Below are 13,360 nucleotides of genomic sequence, written 5' to 3' on the forward strand. Positions count from 1 at the left end.
TGCGGTCTCTTAGTGTGTTAGCTGCTAAGTCATGTGTGATCCTTATGGGAGCCCCCTTATATCTGAAGCTCTTCTTCTTGGCTTCTTGTAGGATTTTCTCCTTTACTTGGAAGCTCTTGAATTTGGCAATTACATTCCTAGGCGTTGTCTTTTGGGGATTTAGTATAGAAGGTGTTCTATGAATCCTTTCTATTTCTATTTTGCCCCCTTGCTCCAGAACGTGGGGGCAATTTTCTTTTATAATCTCCTCTAGAATAAAATCCAATTTGTTGTTTACCTCTGGTTTTTCTGGGAGACCGATGATACAGAGATTTTCTCGTCTTCCTCTATTCTCCAGGTCCGTGACCTTCTCAGTGAGATATTTTATGTTTTCTTCCAATTCATTAATTATTTGGGTTTGCTTTATTGATTCTTGCTGTTTTATCATCTCACTTTCTTCGAGGTGCTTAATTCTGGTCATTAGGGACTGGATTTGCTTTTCAGCCTTGTCTGCCCTTCTATTGGATGCTTCGAGTTCTTTTTCCAATTGAGCAGTCTTATCTGTCAGACAGCTGATCTCTTTCTCCCATTTTTCTTTCCAGAAGGTTTCCATCTTTTGGATAAGTTCCAGTTTGAGATCTTCCAGAGCTTGTTGATAGTTTCCATTTTGGGAGGCGTGTTCTGAATTTTTTTGGATTTCCTCCTCATTCTCCTCTTTTCCTTGGGTACTTCCACCATAAAAGTTTTCAATAGTCACTTTTTTCCCTTTCTTCCTGGAGGCTTGATTTTGGGCCATGTGAGCCATCCCTTTGGTGGTTTTATTTCCCTTTCCTTTTTGGTCTGGGGTCTGGGTTATAAGAGCGGTTTTTCTGTGAATTTAGGTTGCTTCAGACTAGTTCTTCCCAGCCTCCGAGCCCAGGTATTCAGCTCCGCCCAGATAATCAGCGCGCTTTGTTCAGCGCAGCCCGCCCCAAGTCCAGGTCCACTGGCTTCTCCCGTGAAAGCGCCCTGAGACGTTTTTTCCTGGCAGTCCCCAGATCCCAAGGACCCTGGAGTGCCCCCCCAGACAGAGACGCTCCCCACTCACTCGCTGTCCCGGTGAGCGCTCAGGTAGCTCACTCTGGTTTAGTGGGGGAGGTGGGGTGGGGGAAGGGCGGCTCAGTTCACTTTTCTGTGCAAGCTTTTCCTTCTTATTTTAGTGTGGAAATGTTCAAGCCCCACGTACCTTTGCCTCTGTGGGGTACTGGGGAGTCCTTCTGTTCCTCCAAAGGTGATTTTATGCTCCTTTGATGTAGTCTATTTCGTTCGGTGCTGGGGAGAGAAAGCGTGCAGCGTCTAGATTGCAGCCATGATTACCCGGAAGTCGATAATCTTATATTTTGAATACATAAAGTCCACAGAAGTGAGGTGGCAGAGACATTACCAAGTCTGAAATGAGGAAGATTTCTCTTCTTGAGTTAAAATCTTCCCCCTGCTTTGTGACCCTGCACAATCCATTTAACCCCCTTTCCCTCAATTCCTCATCTGTAAAATGAGCTGCAAATGAAAGATAAACTGTTCCATTTAGCTTTCCCCAAAATAAAAAAATAAACAAAAATATATCAAGAAAATTTGGACTACATTTACATCAAATTATATATATATATATATATATATATATATATATATATTAATATGTGGGGAAAATGTATTGTGTAACTCAAAAATTGTATGTATCATAAGAGTAGTTAGAAGAATCATGCATAGGGAAAGATTGGGGCATCAAGAATTGGTGAAAGGGGTGGCAAAGAAAGAAAAAGGGAGGGGGAATCATCGATAATACTAACATTTACTTCAAGAAATAGGGGGGGGGACTAAATAGAATAATCTTTCCCATATAAAGATACACATGGGGAGGGGAGGGGAAGAACTCTCATATGAGAAGGAGAGGAAGAGAGCGTGAAGTGGAATTACTTAAACCTCACTCTCAGTGAAATCAACTCTGAGAGGGAAGAACATCTAGATCCAGTGGGATCCTGAATTCTATCTTATCCAACAGGGTAAGAAAGAAAGGAAAATTAAGGAGGGGGAAGGAGGAGAGAGGAGTATAAAAAGGGAGGGAAGAAGAGTGGGGAGGGGAAGGGAGCACAAAAAGTGAGGGGTTTCCATCTTCATGACTTAACAATTTCCTATTCAGGCAATCATCTGTATTTAATCTAGGAAAAGCACTTGAAAAATATTCATCCACAAGTCCTTTCTCATGAAATAAAATTGTAGGAAATTCTATGATGATGACTAATTTAGCCAAAACAAAAACAAAAACAAAAACACATTCTTCCTTGTGAATAGATTAGATGAAGCAAGTAAAAATTTGCGGCAATGAAATCTATCACCCTTGGCATTTTCATACATAATTATCCACTAAAATCACTACTAACGTTCTTTCACCAATGGACACCAAAAAAATCTCTCCTGAAAATATCTAAACTCCTACGTATTAAGAAGTCATCAGTATATGAGAATTAAGTGGAAATAAATTTCTGCTTTCTTCCCCAGAGCACCTGATAAAAAACTCTTCCCCAAGTCCTTTCTTATTGACAAAAACTATAGAGGAATGTCCCATGTTGAATAAGTTCAAAATCCCTATCTTCTTTGGGGGTGGATCAAGGGATGAAGCAGCTATTGAAAATTCAAAATAATCAGATTAAGCAACCAAACATTATTTTATTTATTATTATTTTATATTATATTATAATAATAATTATTAATTAGTCAGTAAAACCTCCCAAGATATCCTTCCTTTAGGTATCTTTTTCCAATACAAACCTAGACTTATCTCCTAGTAGTCCCCAAACATAATATATGTTAAGAAGAGATAAAAATAAAAGAATTCAAATGGAACAAATTTGATATTCTTATATTTGATTTGTTTTCAAAAGAAAGCTTCACACATTAGTAGTAGAAGAGATGTATTTTTAGGCAATTTGGAGAAGAAAACCTGGAATTTTTAGTGAATTCTAAATTAAAAATGGGTCTAGAGCAATATATATATATATACATATATATAAATTAATAATGCTACATAATCTTCATTAAGATAGACAAGTCATCCTAACATAGAGAGAGAGAAAATCCTCTGAATACTCACAAAAAAATTACATTTGGAATACAACATTCAATTAAGGATGATGATGTTCAAGATAGACATTAATAATATCCAGAGAGAACAAAATGAAGCAACAATAATATTGAAGAGACAAAAGCACATTATATATGAGGATACATTGATAAAACCAAGTTGTTAAGCAAAAGTATTGGTTTCTTGGCATAATAAGTTTTTATGGAATTATACAGAACATTTTTGTCATCAAACTCTATACTTTATTTTAGCCAATGTTATTGTCCTGAGTATCACACATCACAATTTTAAGAAGGAAAAGAGTATCTGTGGCTACTCATAGATCAGAATACAGGCCAGAAGAGTAGCAAATACACCTCTCCTCAAATTATTGTTACTTGGAAAAATTGAAAAATTATAGACCCCTAGAAAGTGTTCTGAAAATAGTTATCCAAAACCCGTGAAATTTGGAACAATGTTCCCACTATTGTATTAGCTTATCTTTAAGAGTTAAGAAATGCAATGGAAAAAATGAGCATATACAAAAAAAAGAACCTGAACAAAAATAGGTACTATTTTGAAAGGGAAGATGAGAACAGAATTCAGAAGAGAACAACAGAGCAAAGACCATTATATCCACAGCCTCAAAGAAAAAAAAATAAATTGGTAAGAGATTCCAAATTGAATGGGAAAAATAAAAAAAAAATAAATAAACTTCAAGATAAAATGGTTGCTATGGAGCTTAAATGGAGTAATGGGTATAATAAAAGTATTATGCTATAATTCTCACTCTTCTAAAATAATCTATGGAATAGGAAAAATTCAAAGATCTTAAGATAAAGCAAAATAAATAAAAAAAAACATCCCCTAAGCTGATATTAATATTGTGAGGATACAATTTGGAATGAGTATTCTCTGGGAATATTATAACTCAGAGGACTTGAAAGGAGATGGGGATGGGTTACTTTTGGGGAATACTGTTACTAGCAAGAATTTTAAATAGAAAATATAATTTTTTCTTTAACCAATAATGAGTTACCTTGATAATTTTAACCCTTTGGAAAAATGATGAATTGTTCATATACTCTTTCTTTTCCCTCTCTAACTGCATTATTTTTGACATCCTGGAGGTGGGATTAGCTTCCCAAATTAGACTAGGTGGGAGGACTTCCATTCCCAATCTACACAGAGGAGTATACATTGGAGGAGATTAATAAATAAAAGAAAAAGTTTTAGAGTTTGGCAAAGAAATTTATTTAAATTGGAATAAAAAGAAGCTGGAAAATCAATAATATTATACAGCCCATATTTTCAAATCTTCTGGTAATGAAAATTATTCATGAGATAATTTTATTTTCCTAATTCTATCACTCTATGAGACCAAAGAAAATCTTTTGTGACAAGATTTGTTTATAATACTAATTCTGAGTGAAAAAAACTCCTTAGAAAAAGACAATTGTAAGAATTTTATGTTAATCACAATTCACACCAAAATCACTAGAAATTCCCATAGTGCTTTCTGTACTCATGATTTCATATACTCAAACAAATATTTCTAGTTTCTTCCCCAGAGCACCAGATAAAAACTCCTCACAAATTCCTTTCTCATTGAAGAATACTACAGAGGAGGGTCTCATGTTGAATAAGTTCAAAATCCCTGTCTTCTTTTGGGGAGGATGAACAGGTTCCTAAAGTAGCTAGAGAAAATTACAAATATTAGATTGAGCATCCAAATACTATTTTACTTAATTAGGCATTAAAACCATCAGAGAAGTTCTGCCTTTAGTTATCTTTTCTAATACAAACCTTAACTTATCTTCTAGCAATCCCCAATCATAATATACATTAATATGAGATAAAAAATAAATGAATTCAAATGGGACATATGTACATTCTTCTATTTGATTTGGTTTCAAAAGAAAGCTTCACACATCAATAGTAGGAAACATGTATTATTAGGCATTTTGGAGAAGGAAACTTGGAATTATTAGTGAATTCTACATTGAATATGGGTATATCACAATATATATCCACTACCAAAGCTAAATGATCTCCATCAATATGGACAAGTCATCCTAGCATTGAGTGAGAAAATCATCTGAATTCCCATGAACAGACTACTGTAATAGGGATCTGTCCTTGAGGGATGTTAGATGTTTCAACCCACCTAGGACTTCCCAGGGCCAATTAAGCACAATACCTTTGGCTTAAGGAAAACAATGTTTATTTAATAAAGGGAATAAGGGAAACTGGTTGGTAGAACACTAGCACTCTTAAAACTACCTCCACCCAACTTCTAATTCCCCTCCTAAGGGGAGCCTCCTGTTCTTCACTGGGTTCTGACTACAATTCCCTGTGCTACTTAAAACCCTTCCCCAAGCAATCTGACTTTATCCTAATCTTCTCACTAGTGATTGATAAAGAAAGGAAAAAAGCCTGGTTTTGGCACTAAGTAACCAATATTATAGATGAAAATCTTTGGATTACCTTCACCTAAGAGGAATTCTGGCAGATGAACCACTAGCAGATGATCTTGGGACTCAGGGAAATTGATACTAACCAAATGACTTTTCTACCTAGAAGTCAAAGATTCATCCACAAAATCTTGACTATCGAGGGAAAATCTCTCAGAGCAAAAACCCTCCTTCAGTTTGTTTGAAATTAAGGAAGAGAGTCAAAAACCCTTCCATCTCAGAGGAATCCAAGAAGGAAGTAAATTCATTTACTATTAGTTCAGACTTCCACAATTCTTTTTCTACCCAGAATCCTCTCCCAGGGCATATCACAAATTTCCCTTCTTTCAGCTAACCCTATAAATCAGATTATCCCTAACTGTATTCCTATACTACATTTGGAATATAACATTTAATTAAGGATGATAATGTTCAAGATTACCTTCAGACATAACAAAATGAAGCAACAATAAGATTGAAGAGAAAAAGCACGTGATATATGAAGATACATTGATAATACAATGTCATTAGGCAAAAGGATTGGTATCATGCCATAATACATTTTTTATGGAATGATGCAGGACATTTTTGTCATCAAATGAACATATTTTATTTAAGCCAATGAGGTTAATATTATTGTCCTGAGTATCACACATCACAATTAAAATATCTACTATAGTGTATTTGATGTGTATTTCTTATAGCCCATACTTTCCTTCTTAAAATCAATACTAAGTATTTGATCCAAGGCAGAAGAACAATTAGGGCTAGGCAATAGGGGTTAAGTGACTTGTCCAGGTTCACACAGCAGGGAAGTATCTGAGAACATATTTGAAACCAGGACCTCCCATCTTTAGGCATGTCTCCCAATCCACTGACATAACTAGCTACCCACAGGACTTTTTGAACTATTTGAACCCAAATTTTATATATGTATATAAGGTCCAGAAGTTGTATTGGTCTTAAGCATTAGAATCTTCAGTAAACCCTAAGATCTTTAGTGTAACCTATCATTCTGTTTCTTCAAGTACAAGAATGAAAGATATGGGAGTTCAAATGAGATAAACAAAAGAATTTTTCTTGAATAATTAGAATAATTATCATACAGAAGAGGGAATCACGTTGTTCTCCTTCACAGATAATACCAAGAGCAATGATGAGAAGTCATAAAGGGCCAATTGTGATTACAAAAAGGATAAATTCTTAATTGTAGGAGGTATCCAAATGTATGCTGGGGAAGTAAGTTTGACACTCAAATTCATTTTGTTTCCTTTCATAAACTGGAAGGCAGTCTCTTAATGGGAATAAATATTTGCTTTTTAAAATTTATCTTTGGACGCCAAAAACTGTACTTGGCACCAGGATTTCCAAAATGTAGCTTATTTGATTTTTCTCACATAGAAAACTTGAACCAAAGTTATGATTTATACTTTCATAGTATATAATGAGATCTAGATATTTTATAGAGATATCCTCTATGATGTTCTTTCAAGTAATGATCCAGTAAACCTGGATTAACTGGAGGTTGGCAATTAAAATATCTATCAAACCAAAAAAAAATATCTCTCATACTGTTTATTAGTCAAGATATTTTTTTCTCTAAAGTGTTAAGGAGATTCAGGAAGAAGTTGATAAAGAAAACTAAAAGAAATGTATTTCTTTCTAATAATATACTGGAATCTTACTCTACCTATATGCATTAATAGAATGCTTACATCATTTTATAAAGAGTCTTTTCAAGGCACTTTTCACATCTTTGTTCCTCAAGCTATAGATCAATGGGTTGAGCATGGGGATGACCAGGGTATAAAATACAGAGACCACCTGGTTTGTGTCAAAGGAACGCTTAGATTGTGGCTGTAGGAACATGAAAATAAGTGTTCCATAGAACACAACCACCACAGTGAGATGAGAGCCACAGGTAGAAAAGGCTTTATTCCGGCCCTCAGAAGAGTTCATCCTGAAGATGGCCACAAGAATAAGCATATAGGAGAAAAGGATAATCAAGAGGGAAGGAATCAAATTCAGTATGCCAAATGTCTTGATGATTAGTTCTATCTCACTTGTGTCTGAACACATAATAGACAAAATAGGGAGGCTGTTACAATAGAAATTCCTTAATAAGTTCGATTTGCAGAAAGATGATTTAAAAATCTTTATTGTGGCCAGTAGGGATGCCATGATACTATAGAGGTATGAGACAGCCATCAAGGTCCAACATAGTCTTTGTGACATGATGACCATGTACAGGAGGGGCTTACAGATAGCCACATAACGGTCATAGGCCATGGCTGACAAGATAAAAAATTCAGTGTTGATAAATATTATAACAAATCCTAATTGTATTGCACATTCATAAAAGGAAATGATGTTTTTCTCCTCTATGAAACTAACCAGCATTTTTGGACCAATAGCCGTGGAATATCCCAGATCCACAAATGCCAGATGCCTGAGAAAAAAGTACATTGGGGTTTGGAGGTGGGAGTCAATGCTAGTTATGATGATCAGACTCAGGTTCCCAAGAACTATGGCCATGTAGTTGAGTAAAAAGAGAACAAAGAGAGGTTCCTTCAGCTCAGGACGATTTGTGATGCCCATGAGAATGAATTCAGTCACCTGATTCTCAGTGGTTTCATTCAGCTTGAACATTTCTTTTATTCAATGAATAAATCTAAAAGTAAAAGGATTAATAAATGAATTAAAAATATATATGAAAATAAAAGGAGTATTCACTTCTGTAGCTATTTTTTGTATTAACAATTGGGCAGTTAATGGGTAGAAATGTCTAAGATAAGATGAGTGGGAACTTTCATCCCAATTACAAGGTACTCAATTTAAATCAACTCATATCATATCAAATCATATCATATCAAGTTAGAACCATATCAAAAATCTTTTGGTACCAAGATTGGAAATTGGTTTTATTTTTTAAAATAAATAGTAAATTATGAAACTATCCTCAAAAAATGGACAGGATTTTGTTTTGAATGTATTTGAAAATAATTTGATTATTCTCTGAGTAGGAGTCTGATGAAAAACTGAAGGAACATAGAATATATGTGAACACCTTATGGAGGAATTGTGGTGAAGCAGATTCAAATTGGTTTTAAAACTAAGAAGTCATGGCTCATAGAATTATATCTAACATATTTTTAAATAACCCTTTGCTAGTCTTGTTATGTACTGGTTACTGGGTCATTGCCTTTCACTGCAGATTTCAGCATGATAGACCTTACTGAGTAAGAGAAGTTCTTTTTTATTAATTTTTTAAACCATTGAAGTTAAATATTTAGGATTTATTCCAGGAGTCTCTATTTCATACAACAACTAATTGTCTAAAAATCTATTGAGACCCCCCCCATGTTTTCTCACTCTCTATGAACTTCATTAACTTTGTCAGAAAGAAAATATATTTCTTCCTCTATTATAAAGATGAGCTACGCTTGGAATTTTGGTGTTTTTAATGCTGTTATTCTCACAGACATGAAAGGATGTTTAAAAAGGAAGTTCTTCAGATTATAATCAGATGGATAGCATTAATCTAAAAATTATGGAATACCATATATCATTAGCAATCATTACTCATGACAAAAGCTTTTTGAGTTCTCTGATTGAAGAAAAGCTTCTCTGAAATTGGTCAGAGCCAGAAACTATCATCTGGTGACAATCCCTGAATAATTTCAAGTCATTTCATTTAGAATAAATTCCATAAGTAGCCCCTAAAGTTTCCCATTCACCTATAGAGTTAGCATAGTCATCAGCTCTTTGATTTGATACTTAATAAACTGAGATAGTCCAAAGAATAAAATTACCTGCTTATCTGAAATGTAGAATTGTCTGTGACTTGTTCATGTTATCAATACTGCCAGATGGTAAGAGGCAATTTTGTGTGTTTCTCAGTCCCCATGAGGCCATATGTCTAGAGCATTGAAGGAGTTTAATGAATTTCAAATAATTGCATCATGGGAACTTCCCAGAATTCGAGGGATGAGTCATTGTTTACAGCCTTATTGGGTTCTATAAGAATTTTGAAAATAGTGATCATGTTTGAGACTCATTTTTTGATAATATGTCCTTATTTTTTCAAGCCTAAGAACATTGCCTGGGCTTATGTGAAAATATAAAAAGGTACATAGCCAATCAAAAAATAAAACATCAAAAAAGTTAAAACATCTACATGCTAATAAGCCACGTAAATGAATAATATTGTTTACAAAAGAAGGTAGTTGGATGAGTAAGATGGAGATTTTGCATTTTTGTATACATCTGTACAACAGATGGTTACAAATGGATTTAATGTTGGGCATCAAATCCAACAATGAAGAGGAATTAGGATGGAGAGGCTTCAGAGAATTAGAATATCTTCTAGAAAAACTTAGGTGGTAAAATGTATATTTAGATAACTAGGTCTGTAGTTATAAAGAACTGATTTCAAATTTATCCCCATACATTCACCTTTTGTCTTTGGTCAGCAAGTTGAAAATATTTTGGTCTATTTTTCCTTTGTGAAGAATCATTGTCCTGTTAATAAATTTATCCTTACTTCCTGGTGAGAGATATTGGTCTATGCCCAGTTTTTGCAAGGCTGCATTCCACTTTTTTCCCCAAGAGTTTTTTTTTTTTTGAATAGTTAATTTTTGCAATAGAAGTTGGAACTTTGAGTTTATAAAATACATGAACCAAGAGTCAGAAAGATCTGACTCCACACAATACATTTGACATTGTGTACTTAACATATTTCACTGATCATCCACCCTTATTGTTTCGTCTAGTGGAATATTTTTAAATGATTAGTACTTTTTACTATATGTCCAAAGTCTGCCAATGGAGTGAATAAAGTGTCAGTTGTGGAATCAGAAAATCTCATCTTCGTATAATTTGACCTTTGATACTTACTGTATCTCTAAACTTGTATAAGCCTCTTAACCTTGTTTGCCTCTGTAGCATCCCAAGCATATTCACATCTATGAAATATAAATGACTGTATGGCGACTGTGTCTCCAAGCATAAGGTTATACCAATGAGGCTTGTGAAGGTAACCTTGAACTGGCCATGCGGCCCTTGGCTAAGACAAACTCATTAACATGCTCAGACTCAATTCCCCTGGAAAGCGTGGTTTGCAATCTACACGCCCAAAGGTGTTTCCTCTACCTTGCCACCCAATCTTAAGTGTCTATACTTTGTGATGCGGTTACTACATGCTTAGGAGTACCGCCCAAGCAGGACAGGATTAAATTTAGAGGCAAACCCATGAACTTCCTCTTGCCTCTTGGCCTTTCTCCCTTCCATGGAGCTCCATTGGGCTCCTCAATGACTATATCTCTCTCTCCTCTTAACCTTCTCCTTCCCCGAGGCCAGCATTTCCTACCTTAATCTCCTCCTCCACCTCGTGTTCCTTTGTACTCATACTCTCCTATCAAAGGGAGTATCGTAGGGATTGCCTGCCCTATCCAACCACTGACTTGTCCGTTTCTTTCATTTCCACCCTGGTTCTCTGTTCCTACCTCTCCTCGGGTCCCATCACAAAGGTGAGCCCCTTCCCTTGTGGGACCCTGCTGGTCAGGGAAGTCCATTAAGGAAAACCCCACAGCCTCAGTCTTCTGATTTGTAAAATGAGATTGAGAAGAAAATGCAAATACCACAGTATCTTTGTGCAGGAAATACCAATAGAGTCTCAAAGATTTGGACATGAATGAAAACAACTGAATAATAAGAACCACCAAGAAGGAGATGGTATACATGATCTAGAACCATATTAGAACTATGCTGTTGTTCAGACATTTTCAATTATGCCTGACACTTTGTGTTCCAATATGCAATTTTCTTGGCAATGAAAGTAAAGTTCTTTGCTATTTACTTTTTCAGCTTGGTTTCTAGCTGAAGTACTGACACAAAGAAGGTTAAATGATTTTTCCAGAATCATATGGCTTGTAACTGTCTAAAGCCATATTTGAACTCACAAACATGAGTCTTCCGGACTCTAAGCTCAATACTATGTCCACTGAGCCACCTACCTGTTTATGAATAAAAGTAAGAGGGGAGAGAAATAAACAACTAGAAAAGTGGATCGAAGCTTCCAGGTTGTGACAAAAAAGTAAATATTTAATTTTTTTTGTTTTGATACATTTTTCCCAAATGAAAATGGTTATAAAAATTATAATTGCTCTTGATTGCTTATCATATTCTAATTATTAAAATAAATTAAAAATAAGTTTCTAAGCTTTTTTTAGGTGAATATTTTTTGAGTGGGGCAGAACAGGCAATGCATTCCCCTATGTACTGTGAATCTTAAAACTACTCAGACTCTACTTCAGAAAATTTGATTAAGCTATTTGCCATTTTTAACAATGGAGGTACTTGATTAGGAATGTATTGAGAACTTTTAAAATTACTCTACCCTACTCAGAAAGTGCCTTAGAGGAAGATAAAGTTGCAAACTCCTAGTTGAACAATGAAAAGTTCCTAACTCATATCTTATAGTAAAGCTAGAACCTTAAGCTAGGTTTATTTTTAGATCTAATACAAAAGGGTGCTAAATACCTATAAAGGTTAAATTAATCACTAAAAGATCAAGCAACTTACAAAAGGAAGATTAACAAAAGAGGTGTGAAGTATTCAGAGGATTTAATCTAACCAGGGAAGGTGAGAACAAAAGAAGATGAGAACTAAGAATGGGCAGTCCTGGGGAAAAGGGTCTACTGTAATTGGTAGATGTGAAAATTTAGGGGAGGTGACATAAGAGAAAATTTCTTTAAAAGGAGAAGTCATTTCAGGTAAATGGAGAGTTTTGAATTGGAAGTTAGTTGGAGTTGGAGTTTGGAGGTTTGGACCTTGCTTGAAGATGGTCTTGGTGTGAGTGATAAAGACTGACTTGCACTCCCTTAGGTCCTTTCTACTATTTTCTCTTTCTCTCTCTCTTTCTTTCTTTATCACTCTCCTTCCCTTAATTCCTTAGTTTATATTAATTGAAATCTCCATAAATCCCAGCTGACTTGGGTATTTTTCATTTTGGGGAATTTTGCATGGTGACCACTTATTTTAGATTTTAAGTCAAAACACTAAAATTATCCCTTACGGTTTGGACAAAACCTTTAAAGTTTTGACATTTACAGTTTTTAACATTACAGTTTTGGCTGACCACGTAGGTTGTAATAAAAACCCTCAAATTTCTATGAGAATCTCTTTCCTTTCTCTCTTTATTACTTGCTTCTATTAGTCGGTCTTTTTAAATATGCTAACTTGGCTTCAAAACACAGCTGCAAGAGTGAGTGAGTAAAAGACATTTTAACTTCTCCTTAAATTAAATAGAACACAGCTGTTTTAAATCTTAGCAACAGGGCCCTAAAGTCCTAGCTGTTTCTTAATCTCCTTTCCTTTAGGGAACAACTGGCTAGATTAGGATTAAGGGAAATCTGGAGAAAGTTTTGGCCTTGTCCTGCACCCCAGGTAGTAGTAGTCTCTTGGTAACTGAGGATGACGATTGTCTTTGTGTGTTTTCATCTATGGTGTATAGATGAGTGTGCACAAAGGCACTTGTGCATGAAGGAGATTTAAGTGGAAAAGCCATTGCACAGAGACAGTCCCACTCTCTCGGCGTTGGAAGTGGGTCCAGTGGCATGAAAAGTCATTACACCTGGAGATTTCTTCAGCTGCATTGGATGGCCATGTTGTCTTTTGTGCTCCAACACACCCTAAGCACTCCACAGTGCTTTGCTGCGTCGCCATCTCAGCCATTGAACCTTCCTATTGGTTTCTTCATCCTGTTCTGCTGAAGCAGTCTTCATATGCTGGGTGAACAAAGCCCTGGCTCACCAGTGGTCAATGACCCGAT

General features: G+C 35.4%; 1 protein-coding gene across 1 annotated transcript; it reads right to left on the reverse strand.

The window, feature by feature from the left end:
* Nucleotides 1-1,665: 1,665 nt before the first annotated feature.
* Nucleotides 1,666-11,107, reverse strand: LOC100020182 (olfactory receptor 8K3-like; the record flags this gene model as incomplete). Its single annotated transcript, XM_007497665.3, has 3 exons — nucleotides 10,985-11,107; nucleotides 7,260-8,145; nucleotides 1,666-1,688 (listed from the first exon to the last, which is right to left on the reverse strand). Coding segments are annotated over exons 1-3 (933 nt in total), but the record flags the coding sequence as incomplete, so codon positions are not given.
* Nucleotides 11,108-13,360: the final 2,253 nt, after the last annotated feature.

Source organism: Monodelphis domestica, chromosome 6, assembly GCF_027887165.1.
Source record: "Monodelphis domestica isolate mMonDom1 chromosome 6, mMonDom1.pri, whole genome shotgun sequence".
Lineage (NCBI taxonomy): Eukaryota > Metazoa > Chordata > Mammalia > Didelphimorphia > Didelphidae > Monodelphis > Monodelphis domestica.